The sequence below is a fragment of the Sciurus vulgaris genome, assembly GCF_902686455.1.
Source record: "Sciurus vulgaris genome assembly, chromosome: 9".
Taxonomy (NCBI): domain Eukaryota; kingdom Metazoa; phylum Chordata; class Mammalia; order Rodentia; family Sciuridae; genus Sciurus; species Sciurus vulgaris.
The window spans coordinates 31,478,496-31,494,878 of NC_136469.1; the positions used below are offsets into that span (position 1 = coordinate 31,478,496).

General features: G+C 38.9%; 1 protein-coding gene across 5 annotated transcripts in view; it reads left to right on the forward strand.

Annotated features, from left to right (window-relative positions):
- TMEM131L (transmembrane 131 like) overlaps window positions 1–16,383 on the forward strand; it is a 167,090-nt gene that overhangs the window by 125,012 nt on the left and 25,695 nt on the right. For all 5 annotated transcript variants that reach the window (XM_079153409.1, XM_079153411.1, XM_079153410.1 and 2 more), the window contains 5 exons: window positions 1,146–1,332; window positions 1,561–1,746; window positions 2,477–2,626; window positions 3,001–3,629; window positions 10,868–11,016. In XM_079153409.1, the coding sequence (XP_079009535.1) occupies window positions 1,146–1,332; window positions 1,561–1,746; window positions 2,477–2,626; window positions 3,001–3,629; window positions 10,868–11,016 (1,301 nt within the window). The remainder of the gene's footprint in view (window positions 1–1,145; window positions 1,333–1,560; window positions 1,747–2,476; window positions 2,627–3,000; window positions 3,630–10,867; window positions 11,017–16,383) is intronic.

Below are 16,383 nucleotides of genomic sequence, written 5' to 3' on the forward strand. Positions count from 1 at the left end.
CATTTAAGTTAAATGCCTTAAAACCATTTATTTTGGGGACTTCCTGAATAACTAAAACAAGTCAAACAAACAGTAGATGTAAAGTAGCACATTGTTCCTATTACTTTTTTAAAGTTTGAAAATACTAAAAGCATTTTAGTGTAACAGTATTTTCTACAGAGAAATCTGGTTAATGAAACTGTTGGATAATTTGTAGCACCATTAATGCTTAATTTGAATTGTTTTCTTTAAGAAAACTGTTTTGTAAATGAGCACTGACTTCAGAAAGATTTGCTAACAATTTTGCATTCAAAATTCTTCAGAGTATTCATTTTTCCATTCAGTAATTTAGAATTGACTTTGAATGATTGAATTAAGAAGTGTCAGAAAAATGATGGAACCAGATAAATATTAGTCCTTATGTGGAATAGACTTGATAATTTATAGGTATATTTTAAAACTGTGACTTCTTCAAACTCCAGATATAAAATATGCTCTCGTTTATTTGCAGAGGTTTAATTACATCTTAATATTGTGTTTGCACTGTTTCTAGTAACTAATGTATTTACATAAAAGCACATGTATGTACTTTTACTAGTCCTTGGTTGAGTGTGAGTGAAAATCACAGGGCAAACAGTACGTGATGACTAGAGGTAAATCCAAACTGTTTGGCTCTGAGAATAAACATTTAACCTTATGTTTTTGTTTGTTTTTGGTAGTGGAGATTGAACTCTGGGGCACTTAACTACTGAGCCACATTCCAGCCCTATTTTGTATTGATTTAGAGATAGGGTCTCACTGAGTTGCTTAGCACCTTGCCATTGCTGAGGCTGGCTTTGAACTTGCAATCTTCTTGCCTCAGCCTCCTATACCACTGGGATTACAGGCATGCACTACCACGCCCAACTTAATCTTTAATAATTACATAGGCACCTAGGCTGAATGATCAACTTAAAAAAACATCTTCCATTGTATCCTGGTTACATTAACAGAACCTAGATATAACAGAATCAGAAATTCTGATTCTAGAAATCAGAAATTATACTTGGAGCTTATATTGAACTTTTCTTACATTTAAAAATGTAGGTCATTTTTAATACAGTAAATTATTTTAAATAAATTTCACAGTTCATATACACTAAATAATACTTTTTTGTCTTCATCAGAACTTAAAGACAGCAAGCAGATTTTATCTATTACAAAGAACTTTAAAGTTGAGAATATTGGACCTCTTCCTATAACTGTATCTTCGCTGAAAATCAATGGGTATAATTGTCAAGGTTATGGCTTTGAAGTGCTAGACTGTCATCAGTTTTCCCTGAACCCAAACGCATCCCGTGATATCAGCATTGTGTAAGTGCTGGGTTTTAATTTCATCTCAATTTTGTGGGACTTGAACACTGGAGGTGGGGGTTGGGAGCCTTTCCCATTATTATGACTTCTTTAGTTAATTTTAGAAAAGTATTTGTTTTGTAAAAGTAAGAAATATTATGAGTTTTTTTGTTTGTTTGTTTGTTTGTTTGCTTTGTAATTAAAATTAAATCCTTTACAAGTTCATAAAGGAGAATCACTTGTTACCAGGTTTACACCAGACTTTACCTCTTCCTGGGTCATCCGTGAGCTGACACTCGTAACTGCAGCAGACCTGGAATTCCACTTCACTCTCAATGTGACTCTGCCCCATCACCTCTTGCCCTTGTGTGCAGACGTGGTTCCAGGACCCAGCTGGGAGGAGTCGTTTTGGAGGCTCACAGTCTTCTTCGTCAGGTAGACCGCCACCTTCTCTGCTGTTGTTCTCTCACTGAGCAGTGAAGTCATACAGGCAGTTGCATGGAGATACAAATTGCTTAAGAACAGTTAAACCATAGGAATTGAGTGATTTTTTTTTTTTTTTTTTATTACTGCTTCAATAACTGACATGTGAGGTAGACAAGGTCATAATAAACCAACATAATAAACCAGATAATAAACCAACTATCAGAGATTCAGAGGACTTAGAAGGGTAGTAGTTATGCTCCATATATGTTCATTGGCAGTCATTGTGTAATATTTGAATGCTTATTAGTTTCAGTACAGTGACAATTTGAGATTACAAGACACAAATGACCCTTTTAAAGTGATTTTGTCCTAGAATCACTCTTAAAATTGAACTGTAATGCCAACCTTATAAATTTGCACATTTTTACCTTTAAGAAATATGAGAAATTATGAAGTTATATGCCTCTTGGCATTTGAATACCATGTTGTTCCATCAGTCATTCATCACCCTTTTGTAATAAAGCTAGTCTTTCACTTTTTTTTTTCTTTTTTTAACATGCAGTCTCTATATATTGCCCAGGCTGGTCTCAGACTCCTGGGTACTTTCAGGTGATTGTCCTGCCTAAGCCTTCCATGTAGCTGGGACTACAGGCACTTAGTACCACATCCAGTTTAAACCTGGTCTTTTAAATGCAGTTCAGAACCACACAGTAATGACTGTCACTGCTTTCTTTCTCAGTTTGTCCCTATTGGGTGTGATTTTAATAGCCTTCCAACAAGCACAGTACATTCTTATGGAATTCATGAAAACAAGGCAGAGGCAAAATGCTAGCTCCTCCTCACAACAGAACAACGGTCCAATGGATGTAATCAGCTCCCATTCTCACAAGTAAGAACTTTTGTGTGTGTGTGTGTGTGTGTGTGTCCGGGGAGGGCTGATCCCATCTTTGTTACTGTTCACTCTGATTTTATTTGAAGGTAATATGAATCAGATTCCAAATTTGTTTTCATAGAATTATCTTCCTGTCATTGTATGAGCAGCTGCACCATTTCCTTTCTTCTGAGATGATCTTCACACAAGGGCTTAGTTCATGGGTGTCATCGTTGGCAGAAACCCCACAGGCATTAGAGAAAGGGGAGGTAGAATTCCTTAACACATGCAGTACGTGCATGGTTGCTTCCTCTTCCTCATGGTGCAGAAACAGAGAAGTATTGTTTAATTTGGTTTGCCTTCATGTAAAATGTTTTTCATCTTAAATTCAGAAGCAATTGCAAGAACTTTCTGGACACGTACAGCCCTTCTGATAAAGGCAGGGGAAAAAGCTGCCTTCCAGTGAGCACTCCCCAGAACAGGGTCCAGAATGCTGCCAAGAGGAGCCCAGCCACCTATGGTCACTCTCAGAAGAAGCACAAATGCTCAGTGTACTACAGTAAACATAAAGCCAGCACATCGCTGGCCAGCAGTGCCAGCAGTGCTACTGAGGAGAAACAGACTTTGACCCTGGGCAGCCCTCTGTCTGCTGCTAAAGAGGACGTGTGCACGGATGTCATGGGTGAGAACTGGGTCAGCCTCAAATATGCAAATGGCATGAGTGTCAACCTGCAGAAGAATTTAACCCTCCCCAAAAACTTATTGAATAAAGAGGAAAACACACTGAAAAACACAATTGTTGTCAATAATACTTCTTCAGAATGTAGTCTGAAGGAGGGAATACAGACATGTATGTTTCCTAAGGAAACTGACATTAAAACTTCAGAGAACATAGCTGAGCTCAAGGATCGAGAGCTCTGTCCCCTGAAGACCTCTAAGAAACTACCTGAAAATCCTTTGCCAAGAAACTCACCTCAGTTCCACCAGTCAGACTTGCCAGAAATGTCCAAGAAGCATAATGGTAATCTTTTCCTCCTCCTTAATTCTTCTCTCCTGTTTTCCCCTCATCGTTCTGGATGGGGTTTATTCTCACCTGTGACCTTTAGTTTTAATTGTGGATGTCAGGTTTTCTAGTTCCCACACAGAGTTTTAGCAAAGGTATAAATGTTGAAATGTGACTTGTAAAATGCCAGGTTTTAAAATGAGGCACCAAGGTTTTAGAATGTTGTGGCCAAGAGGTTTTGTTTTTAGTACATAAGTTTAGAGGGGTGTGAATGTCATATTTTATTGTTGGGAGGATATGGACACCTTTTTCTAATTATTTGTTCTTAGCTTCTCAAACTGTTTGCAGAAATTATTCAGTCCATGCAGTGTTTCTGACTAAACTGAACCTCATCAACCCAACCAGCCAGCTGACTAATTTATTTATCACCACTGTCTCATGGTCCCTGGCCTTGGTTCTTCTCCGATAGCATCCATCTGTTAAAAGAAGACAAATGTTCTCATGTAGCAAATAGAGTTAATGGAAGGAAGTACCAGGAAAGCTAAACTACATTAACATTGGCATTATACCTTGGCCGATCCCTTGGCCTCTGGCAGAAGGTCCTGTGTCCCTTTCCCTCTCCTTCTCCTTTGACCATTTTAATATACACATTCTTGTACTTGTTGGGAAAATCTCATTTGCCTGGTCTTAATTTGAAACACGTAACTATAATTAATCATGTTAGCCAGCTTCATGTTATTGCAGTGAAATATCTGAGGCAGTTAACTGAGAAAAGATTTATGTAGCTCAAGGCTCTGGAGCTTCCAGTTTTAGATCAGACGGCCCCGTTGCTTTGGGCCTCTGGTGAACGTGCCAGTGATGGGGAGTGCTTATCAGAGCAGATTGCTCATATCATGAGCCAGGAAGCAAGAAGGATAGTGGGGTCCCATAATTCCTTTTGATTTTTTAAAAAAATATTTTGTAGTTGTAGATAGATGCAATAAATATCTTTATGATTTTTATTGATCGATTTATTTTTATGTGATGCTGAGGATTGAACCCAGTGCCTCACATGTGCTGGGAAAGTGCTTTACCACTGAGCTACAACCCTAGCCCCCATAATCCTTTTAGAGGGCATGTTCCCAGTGACCAGAGGCCCTCCAACTAAGCCTCACTTCCTAAAGGTTCCACCACCTCTCAATAGTGCTAGACCGGGGGACCAAGCCTTTATTTAACACGTGGGCCTTTGGAGAATACTTTATATTCACACAATAGTGATAACTTCATATTTTTCACTACTTGATATTGTAGAGAAAGGTACAGAAAGGTCATGTATTGACTGATTCTGACAAGCTTTATGGATTTGGTGAAAAAAAAAATTGAATTTTGAATGTTTCATAAAAGGACATTTCTAATGTAAAAGAAAGTTGGAGTCTTCCGGAATGTGGTTTAGGCAGCTGTACTTACCCTCTCGGCACCTAATTCTAACCAGCTGGTACTGTTTCCCCTGTCAGCAGGGTGCACATTCAAAGTGGGTGCTTGTCTGCAGGGTCAGCACTGTGTCCTGTGTCCTTCCACCTGCTGTGTGAGTTTGCCCCCAGATAATGCAGTTAACCAGATCTTTAAATCAAACCAGATGACTTGTCTGCAGACACTTTATGGTGGGTAGTTGGGTGCCTGTTATTCTTTTCTGACTCACACCCTCTCTAGGACCTAGACTACAAAACCTTTGTAAAAAGGTGAGATAATGGAGAAAGACCAGTAGGACTCACTCTGTGGGCGTGAGTATGGTCTTTGGCGTAGGCTGACTGTACACACTTGAAATAATCGTTGTTTGAGGGAATCACCCTCCAGAAGTGCTGCTTCTGTGGTCTCTCGGACCCATGGAGTTAAGTCTGGTTGAGCATGCCTGCGTGTTAGATGACTGGGAGGGACCTTCTGCTACATCATAGTTCTTTGAAATGGATGAAATGTAGTGCCAGAGTGGGTCAGAGAATTTGCTTTGTGCTTTAAGTTTCTTCTGTCTGATGTTTGATATTTAATACCAGCAGTTGAGCCACAATTACCGTGTGTAACAACATTTCAGTAGGTGTGAGTAAATTTAATTTAAACGTCTACAAACAGGATTTGCTTATATCGTTGTGGATGGTAAATTTACCCAGAATCCTTCCTGTGCAGATTACTAGTATATTTGTAATGTTTGAAATGAAAAAATTCTCTCGCTTCAAGAATCTTTTAATCAGTTTTTTTCAGTTGAATCAACAACATGTTAAGTGGTATCATGGTGACTGTAGATCAGACCAAGTAAGAGTTGATGAAGGATTTTGTCTTTCCACTGTGTTCAGACCAGCAAATCCAAAGGTGCTAATTCACAGGCCCATGTTTTTCTATAGAATTAATGTGTCAGCAGGAGAATCCTCATAGTGAAGTATATTCATGGACATGGACAGTCAAGTCTGCCTTCTACATCTGTGGGTTCTGCATCCATGGATTTAACCACCTGCACAGTCAGCCAACCATGGATTGAAAATACTGAAAGCTAAAAATACTGCATCTGTACTGAATTCATACAGACCCTTTTCTTGTCATTGTTCCCTAAACAGTGCATTATAAATCTACATAGCACTTACATTGTAGATAATTCAGGGGTGACTTAAACTATGTGGAAGGATATGCATAAATTATGTGCTGTTTTGGGGAACTCGAGCATCCTTGTAGTTTGTTACCCGAGAGGGTCCTGGAACAAATCCCCTATGGATACTTGGGAACAACTGTATTTTGTTGTTTTATGTTTACAGCACTATTAGGAAAATATTAAAGATGCTAGAAAATGAATAAATGACCTGCAATCAATTTACAATGTAAAAATTGTAAAGAGTTCGAAATGTTAAAAATGAATATGGACCGCAAAATCTAGTCAAAGATATAGTTTGAAGGTAGAATTTGTAGTTTCTTGGTAATATTAAGGGTTTGTGGTTCCTTTGCCAAAATTTGAAGGAAAAGTGTAACTCGACAGATGGTAAAGAGTTTTCTAGTGACCATGAAACCACCGTAGTGTGAAAGGTTGCTCAGAATGAGAAAACTGTATATATGAGAACCTTCTGAGCTTTCACTTTCAGCTTTGAGCATTAGTTCTTTTTTTATTTTGGAAAGTATTTTACTTTGTGAAAAGTAAAGATCCAACTCAAGATCCTTTCTAGTATCTGAGGAAAAGAGTTTTGGTCTTTTTGAGCTGAGCTTAGCTGACCTAAGGATCCTAAGTTCAGGTTTCGTCCGTTTCCTGTGTTGTTCAACCGAATTGTAAACGTCCACTCACACTGTTGAAACTGGGTAATGTGCTTGCTACATTTTATCCATTTCTTCCAGGGTGTGAGACTGTTCTGCCGAAGCAATTTTAGTGGTCAGATTGCCTTTGAGGAAGGGGTAGATAAGTGATTTTCTTAACCCGTCAGAACTCCTGGGGGCCCTGGGAGAATTGCACCACCCATTCTGAGGCTCCCCACCCCCACCCCAGAAGAAAATGTTCCAGGTTCTCTATTAATGGCTCTGACTTCATTCTTCTTGTTGAGAAACAGAATATATTCTGAAAAACAGAAGACATGTCTTGTTCTGTGCCTGCACCTTCCCCCTGCTCCTCCTCAGGGGCCTGCAGTACAGCATAAATTTAAATTCCTGATAGAAATGAAGTCTGTGGACCGATTCTCCCAGGCTCTGTTTTCCCATACTTTTTTTCTCCCCCTCTTTTGGCATCAACCTGTCAAACATGATAAACAGCTAAAATCTTCAAAGGTTTGTTACATGTTCCAGAATTTCTTGATCATCTCCCAAGGGGTGAGGCTCTATGTGTAAAGTAAATGATCTTTTGAAATAATATTCAAATATTCAAATATTTATAACTATGATTTTTAATTATATGACTCAAATAATATAGATTTAGAATTATGGCTAAAGGTAGACTGCTCTTGATCTCATCATTACCACATAAAAATAGTTAGCAGATTACCACATTGCTTTTTTCTTATAATACTGTAAAGGAAAGTAGACTTTTCAACTTAATAATGCCTTGGGATCAACAGTATCTGGAAGTTCTTACTGAAGTAGACACCTCCAAAATCTCTGAAATACCTGTATTTGCAGAAATCACAAAAGATATTCTTGTTTACTTTATAGATACCAATAACTTGAAAGGAAGATCCAGTAGAGATCCATTATTCAGCATAGATCAGATTATTAGATTTTAGATAGCAAAACTTTAAGCAAGGTGCTGGCTAGTTTACATGTTCCTTATTCTTCCATTTGCTTTTGCTTTTTGTTACAACTATTTTTTGAAATATGACTGACATATAGAAAACTCTGCATATTTAATGTATACATGAGTGTGTGTGTGTGAGAATTACTGGGGATTGAACCCAGGGCTCACATGCTAGGCAAGTGCTCTACCACTTAGCAGATTTCTCAGCCCTTATCTGTACATCTTGTTGGGCTTGGGAATAAGCATGTGCCCGTGAAATCACCACCACCATGAAGTCCATAAACATCCATTACCTTCCAGAGTTTTTTCCTGCTCCCTTTATTGTTGTTTCTTTCACCATCTTTGATTTTTACCTATAGCAAAAACACTCTTACTGTGTGGTCATGGGAATATTGCAAGCTTAATAGGAAGACATGGATTTGCTCCTTTTAAAAAGTATACACTCAATATTTCCATATTCTTGAATAATTATTATTACAGAATTTCTCAATCACCAAAGAACTTGTTACTAGCATTCATTTTACTGTTCATCCTGATTCTTGACCCTACAGAAAGCATTGTTAGTTTTCTAAGAATCTCTGCCTTGCCACTTTCTTTGGATGGTTTAGTATTGGCTGTTAAATTTGGGTCCTTCTTAAGAAACTCTGGGAACTAATACTTTAGGTGCTGAATTCTTGACATGAAGAAAATGTAAGGAAATCCATTTGCTCAGTGAAATAAGATGCTAGGGAAGTCACAGTACATTTCTTTAAAGGAGGCTTTCTATGTTCTGTTGCATACTCTTGTCTCCCAGAATCCAGAGTGACATCCTTCTTCACAATGGCATTTTCTGTCATGGACCCTGTTTCCCTTGCTTTTGACTATTCCCTTGACTGATTGACAGTGTTGGATATTTTCCTTTGTGGAGGTCTAACAGCCAGTGTGTGTTGTAGAAGGAATTAAATTTGAGACATCATCTCTGCAAAAAAATGACTTTTACTTTTGACACCTGTGAAAAAGTAGTCATGATTCTGCTGGCCTGCAGTTGCATGTTTGTTTCAGAAATGTGCAGCTTACGAGGGAACCTGAAAGCTGTGTCCCCTCTGTCCTTTAAAGATCTGCGCCCCTCTGCGTATGGTCGACTGTCCATCCTGTAGGGACAGAAATTCCTTGTAGAATTCCTTAATTGTCTTTGATTCAGATTGTTTTAGAAATCTGCTATTTAATTTACTGACAGCTATTGACAGTGATCATGTTTCCTTTGGACTTCCCAAGACTCTCTTCATAGCCAAAGGTATGAAGATTCTGTTTTAGGTAATGAGTTTAGCTATAAGATTCACTTTGCTTACTCATGTATTCCTTGCAACATTTAGAGACTATAACTTCAAATTAACTTTTTGTCCTTTAACCATAAAAACCTGTGTCACTTTTCACGGTATGTGCCATTTACTTGCCCATTTTTTATAGTTACATGATATTTATGGAACTTTGAGTTAACAGAGGTATGCTTGCTTTATTAGTGCTATTTGAAAAAACAAAATTGTGTATCTTGCTTTGAGTTTCATTTGAGGTGTCAGAATCAGAGGGGTCTTGACTGCTCCTTTCATCTCTCGAGCTGAGAGATTTGCCTGCCCCAGGCCCCACTTTCTGGTCAGGCATACATCCTCCCAAAGCCTGCTTTGCTGGGAAGCTTTTGCACTGTGGTGTCTGAACTTTCTTAGATTTTCAAGATATCATTAGGGAGTCTCAGTTATGGGGGGAAGTATAGAAGGCATTGAAATACTTTAATTAGAAAACTGAAGCCAGTTACTGTGGCTTTCTGCCTTCAGTGGGAAGTAAGGGCTAGAAGTAGTTCACTTATGAAATCACTTGAAAGAAAAATGGCTGGAAGTATAGCTCAGTGATAGTTCTTGCCTTGCTTGTTTGAGGCTTTGAATTCCATCCCTAGCACAGCCGCTGCAAATGGAAAAGACATGCTTTCAGGTAATGTTCTTACCAGGCCAGATCATCCACTGACTGTTGGTCCCTTGCTTGGCCTACGGGTGCTATTCACTTGCCCAGGGAAAGGGCCTTGTGTGAAATGACTCGTGTCCCTTGGTGGTGACGCTTTTTGCTTATATTTGTATACGTGTATACAGACAGGAAAGGAGATGCCATGTTCCTGTCATCCAATAAGGGACCTGCAACTCTGACTGCTTACATGACATTTCATCTCATTGTACTCTAATTAGTGGTGGAGACATGAACATAACCCAGCCCTTTTCTTGTGTCACCCCAACTTTTTAAAAAATTGATTAAAATATACATACAATGAAATTTCCCACTTTAACTGTTTTTAATTATAAAATTCAGTGGCATTAAGTATATTCACATTGCTGTGCATGTGAACTGTCCATTTTCAGGACTTTTCCATCATCCCAAACAGTAACTGTGCTCACTAAATAACACCATTACTCCCTTTCCCAAACTTCTGGGAACCGGCATTCTACTTTCTCTCCTTTTCAATTGGATGATGCTGGGTCCCTTATACAAGTGGAATCATAAAGCATTAGTTCTTTTGTGACTGGTGCATGTCACTTAGCATAAAGTCTTCAAGGTTCCTCTGTGTTATAGCTTATATCAGAATTTTCACCTTTTTAAAAATCATCCTAAGCAGTTCAACTGTTCAGTTCAGTATGTTAGGTGTACTCACCTTAGGGGATGAATCAGGCCGAACGGTATTCCCTTAAATACGTATGCTGCATTTTCCCCCTCATCCATCAGTGGACATTCCCCCTCTTCACTATTATAGTAATGATGCTGCTGTGAATATTGACCCCCACCCCCACACACAGTTTTTTCCTAGACGACTTTTAATGATTGTAGAACTCTAAATTTAAGTGCATTTTTACCTGTAAACAAAAAATAAGTTTCTGGAGCATCATCGATGTCAAAAATAATCTTTACACCTAAATCTCATTAAGCCAAATGAGATGGCTTGGTGTAGGAAAGAGGAACATGAATGGAAAAAATTAGCTAGAAATTGAATTGTTTTTATTTATTCAAGGGAATAATCAGCAAGTGCCTGTCAAGAACGAAGTAGACAGTTGTGAAACTTTGAAAAAGGTCGACACAAAGTCATCTTCAGAAAAGAAGATTCACAAAGCTTCTAAAGAAGACATATGTTCTGAGAAACAGGACATACCTTCAGTGGAGGTCTGTATTCCTTTTTTTGGTGACTAAAAGGAATATAACTTAATGTTTGGGGTATAGGATGTAAATATTTGTATAAGAAATGTTATTTTCAGTACATTGGAATCTATGTTGGTGAATTTGGTGTGTGTTTTCAGAAAGTTTTTATCTTCTAAACACTATATAGAGGATAGTAAATAATTTTAAGTGAAATTAGGTAACTTTTTCTCCCTCTAAGCAAATGGATTAACTCCTAGGTAGCAAGAGTAAAGTAGGACCAGACCAGGACTCCTTCTGTACAGTTGGTACCAACATCTTTTTTTTTAGGGCATACCTTGTTGGGTCACCTTCTTTCTTTGTCTCTCTGTTTATCATCATATTCTCTCTAAAAAGTTAGAAAAGTATTCACGATATAATAGAAGAAAATTCTCCTGCATTGAGAAAAAGGCTCAATTTTTGTAGGTCAAAAGAGCCCACTGTGCACACAAAGAAAAATTGACTTATAATAATGAACACTGGCACATTTTATGTAAATTTACTGAATATGAAGCATAAAGAGATGTGAAGGCAGGAAAAATCAAGAAACCCAAACTTAAGCTTGCCTCATACTCTCCATAGGAACATCTAGTGCTAAAAAACAGCAGTGAAAATTGGAACAAAGAATAGTGTCTAGCCAAGTTGGCACTCTAATTCAGAGGCAACAGGTAGACATCTGTAAACACAAATGAACTTAAAAGTTTTACTTGAAAAGGCAAGTTAATGAAATTTAGTCAATTGGGATAGAAGTAAAAGTAAAGTCTCAAGATGAAGGTCTTTTGTGAGGTTTCAATCCATTTTATTTCCAGAACTAAGACTAGACAATGACTGTTAAAAATGCAGAGCAGATTGCATATATTAAAACTTCAGCCCCCCCCCCCCAAAATAGTAATTTTGTAAAATATAGGAGGTGGGATTGAGAGGTAGGTGAAAACAAGTTTTTATTTTAATCTTTTCTGGTAGAGAGCCAATACTATTTAAAGTGAAACTTAGATTTTCAAAGTTTAAAAGAACGACTTAAAATATTTTTACAATCCTCCTTTTGAGGATCTTGGTAATCTTAGAACCTCAAGAAGTTACTATATCACATGGAAAAGAAACAATTATTGGCAAGTTGTCAGTTCCTGTGTTCTATTTCAGTTTTCTTATGTTAAATTAATATAAAATTAAGCCTGAAGTTTTTATTTAAAAAGTAATGCATAGTCTCATAATATCTCCACCATCCTTACATATGTTCCTGTAAAACTATTCAATGTTGAGTTTAATGTAATGTCAGTGGGTGACCTTAGTTATTTTGAGGGGGGGAGGTTGGATGACTTCTTTTCTCCTTCACATTCCTCTGTTTTCACTTGAACTTGGTAATAAGCAAGGGTTTTTTCGTTTAAATAAAAATGTAAGTGCTATAAAATGTTAGACATTCTTCAGTAGGCATTTACAGCATGTTAAGAGAGGTGAAATTTTTCCGTAATCAGGCACCAAGATGAACACGTAATAGAGGGCATTTCAGAGATTAAAAAGTCAATTTAGGGCTGGGGTTGTGGCTCAGTAGAAGAGAAAGCTTGCCTAGGATGTGTGAGGCACTGGATTAGAGTCTCAGCACCACATATAAACAGTAAATGCAGATGTTGTGCCCATCTACAGCTAAACAAAAAGAAAAGGAAAGAAATAGTCAACTTAGGCCATAGCAGCCCTGGGAAGCCCCTGGAGGAGGAGGAGGAAACTTGTACAGGTAGTCATGGAAAGGTGGAGGAGGAAGGGTGGGCAGAGGGACCACTGAGCCCCAGAGGTAAGGAACCATGGAGACACAGTGGGGAACAGGTAGTGAGTCATCTGCTACTCAGAGTAATGGCCTGGAAGGTCAGAGTCCCACCAGATGGTGAAGGCCTTTGAATGCTGATGGAGAGTTGAGATTTTATTCCCTCAGTCTCCATGGGAAACACGGGAGGTGGGTGGTGCCTGTAGAGAACTGGGGAACAGTTGCCTGTTATGGAATTTCACAATCATAATTTTTTTTTAAAAAATTATGTTTTTAGTTGTAGATGGACACAAAACCTTTATTTTATTTATTTTTTTATTTATTTATTTGTCTATTTATTTATTTTATGTGGTGCTGAGGATAGAACCCAGTGTCTCTCACACGCCAGGCAAGCGCTCTACCACTGAGCCACAACCCCAGCCCACAATCTTAATTTTTTTTTTTTTTTTTTTTGTGGTGCTGGGGATTTGAACTCAGGGTCTTGTGCTTGTGAAGCAAGCACTCTACCAACCGAGCTATATCCCCAGCCCACAATCATAATTTTTAAAAACACATTTGTACAAAGCCAAAGTTGTTTTAGAGGATTTGGCCTAAGGATTGCCAGTTTTGGACCTTTGCTGCAGATCACAGAGAACTGCTGAAGGTCTGAATTGTGGGGTGGAGGGACAGTGGCTAACCAGTGGCAACAACCTGTAGGCTGTGATCTTCTTTAAAGGTATCAATTGGATATTTTTCAATTCAGTTTCACAAAGACTTGACAGATTGCCTCTTACATAGAACGGATGTGGTGGTTGAGTAAATGCTTGAATGAGCGTGTGAATAATGCATTTTGGAAGATCAGCCTGGGTGTTTGGGAGTGTGTGGTGGAGAGGGAAGAAATGGATATCCGCTTTCTTCTAGCATGGATGCTGTTAACTCTGCTAGGAGACATGATGTTGCCAAGATCTATATTTAGGCAGGAACAGGGATAAAAGGATAGGAAGAGTAGAAGAGAGACATTTAGAGAAGAAACCTTCAGGACTTCTTAGCACTTGGTAGCATAAAGGAGAGGAATCGCTTTTTTTTTTTTTTTTTTTAAACATAGCCATCGGCCACAGCAACCACAAGGTTTAACACCCAGTAACTCGAAGATGAGAAATTAGGATTTATGTAATAAACTTCCTTTCACATCTTTCAGAACAGTGTTGCATTATAGTTAGGAGCATGGACTTCACAGCCAGGATTCCCGGGTTTGAATCCAGCTCGTCATACTCACTCAGTAACTTTGGGCTAGTTACCTAATGTCCCAGCGCCCTCCTATTGTAAAATGAGGATAATAGTTTTCCTGCGTCATGGGGTTGTGAGGATTAAATGAGTTACTATAAGAAGTGCTTAGAATAGCAGGCAGCCAGGTAGTGAGTACCAAAGAAGTGATGGTTACCATAGCGATTGTTAAAACTGAGGTGGATTGCTGGCTTTGGGGGCCAATCATGTAGTAGATGCTGGGCGTGGGGGACTGACTGCCATGACAAGGAGACTGGAGGCTTGAGCTGGGGGAGTTAGCCCTGTGGAGGTTAGGCCCAAATGTTGCCTGGAGTTCTCTGTTGCATGTGTAGCAAGAAGATGGTGGCCTGACTGGACCTCAGGCAGTGTCCAAGTTGCCGATGGGTCATGGGTACAGCTATAGCAGAGGAACAAAGAGCTACGTCAAAAGACGAAGTAGGGCATGCTGTCCAGAGCAGAAGTGAAGATAGGAGAGAACCAGTGAAGTTAAGATTTGAATCTCTCAACCTTTTTGATGTGGCTTCAGAGACTGACCCATTGGCCTGCAAGGAAATGGAAGTCAATGCTGAGATTGTATGCTGGGAGGAAAGGTGGTAACTGATTACTCCAGGGTCCCCGTGGTCTGAGATGGTCCTGAGGAACAGCAGTGCGGCCAGACTTAGCCCTCTAACTTCTGTCCTTTGTTAGGGCAGTTTTCTTAAATTGAAGTGTTGAAGTTTCTGTCTTCCCTGTGCTGCATCTTTGGCGTTACATGCTTGAGGACGTGAGCCCTTACCTTTTCTCTCTCTCCCTGGAGCTGTGACAGTCCTTGCACCCTGTCTCTGAGGCTATGTAATCCCTCCCGCTGCTGGTCTGTGAGCCTGTTATTACAGACATCTGCACCTAACAGTGGCTGCTGGCAGGCAGGAAGGATGCCAGCTTGAGAGATTTAGGGGACTCAGGATAGACTGTGTGGCCCAATGTTAACCAAGGTGGATTTTCTGGTGCACAGTTGGAGGCTGTCCTTTGCCATTTCTGTGTGTGTGTGTGTGTGTCTGACTCACTCCCTTTTTCTTAGAACTGTACTTTAAGGTCCCAAGAGTGTACTTTCCATTTCATTGTTCGTTTAAAGAAAATCATTCTCAGTAAACACATTCCCAAGTGCAGTGCTCAGTGTTTGTTTTTCTTGTACATTCTTAGGGCCTAACTTTGCAGCTTAGAAAATTATATAAATCTGTCTATAGTACATGGAGAACATTCTTCCACATTTATTGGCAAGGAAGGTTGAAGCCCAAGTTTGAGAGCCATAAACTAAATTTTAACCCTAGCTCTGGCTTTTCATTTTCTTTTAAGCAAAATTTTCCCTCTTAGAAAAGTATTCCATGGTTCTTACAGAAACAAAAAAAGAAGGGGGAAACGTCTGTGTAAAATGAACCACTTCTAGAATTTTCTTTCTTCTTTTTAAAAATATTTTTAGTTGTAGATGGACACAATACCTTTATTTTATTTATTTATTTTTATGTAGTGCTGAGAATCGAACCTAGTGCCTCACATGTGCTAGGCAAGTGCTCTCCCACTGAGGCACAACCCCAGCCCCAGAAGTTTATTTCTTTTTTATGCAAATTTCAAAAAAGTTTATTATTTCACTATCATAAAATAAAGGGAATAGCTTTTATTATGTGTATGTTTAATGTCATGATTCTTATTCTCAAGTGGTTGAATATGAAATAGCTTTATTTTTAGTGGGTATATTAACAATCCATCATTTGTGCCATATTTTAAACCATTCTCCTGCAGGTGTATGTTAAGGTTGTGTCCAGTTTTTTTTGACTTCCATAAGTAACTCTGTGATGAGCAATTTTGTTCATAATTCTTGCGTTTATTCCTGATAGATCCTTATTTATGAATGTCAAGAAATAGTTAAAGGATATCAACTCTTTCTCTGGTGGGCTACTGGATTGCCTTACAGAAAGTTGGTACCAGTTTACATTCACGTGTGGTATATGAGAGTGCTGGCTTCATTCTCCTCCCAGTCGCACCAGTTTGCAAAGAAATTTTTTTCTTTCTTTTTTTTTTTTTTTGTACTGGGGATTGAACCTAGGACCTCACGCACACTAAGCTGTGAGCTCTACCACTGAGCTGCACCCCAGCCCCTATTAGGAAAATTGTGGTCATGTGGTAAGTGGGCCATCTTGTTTGGCTTTTCTTTGAATTTTGCTTGCTTGCCTTTTGGTGCTGGATGTTGAGCTCAGGACCTCACGCGCTAATAAGCGTATGCCTACCACTGAGCTACACCTCCAGCTCTAAACAACTGTGTTTGGGTTGTCAAGATTCAATTTGCATCTTATTAGGGAAAG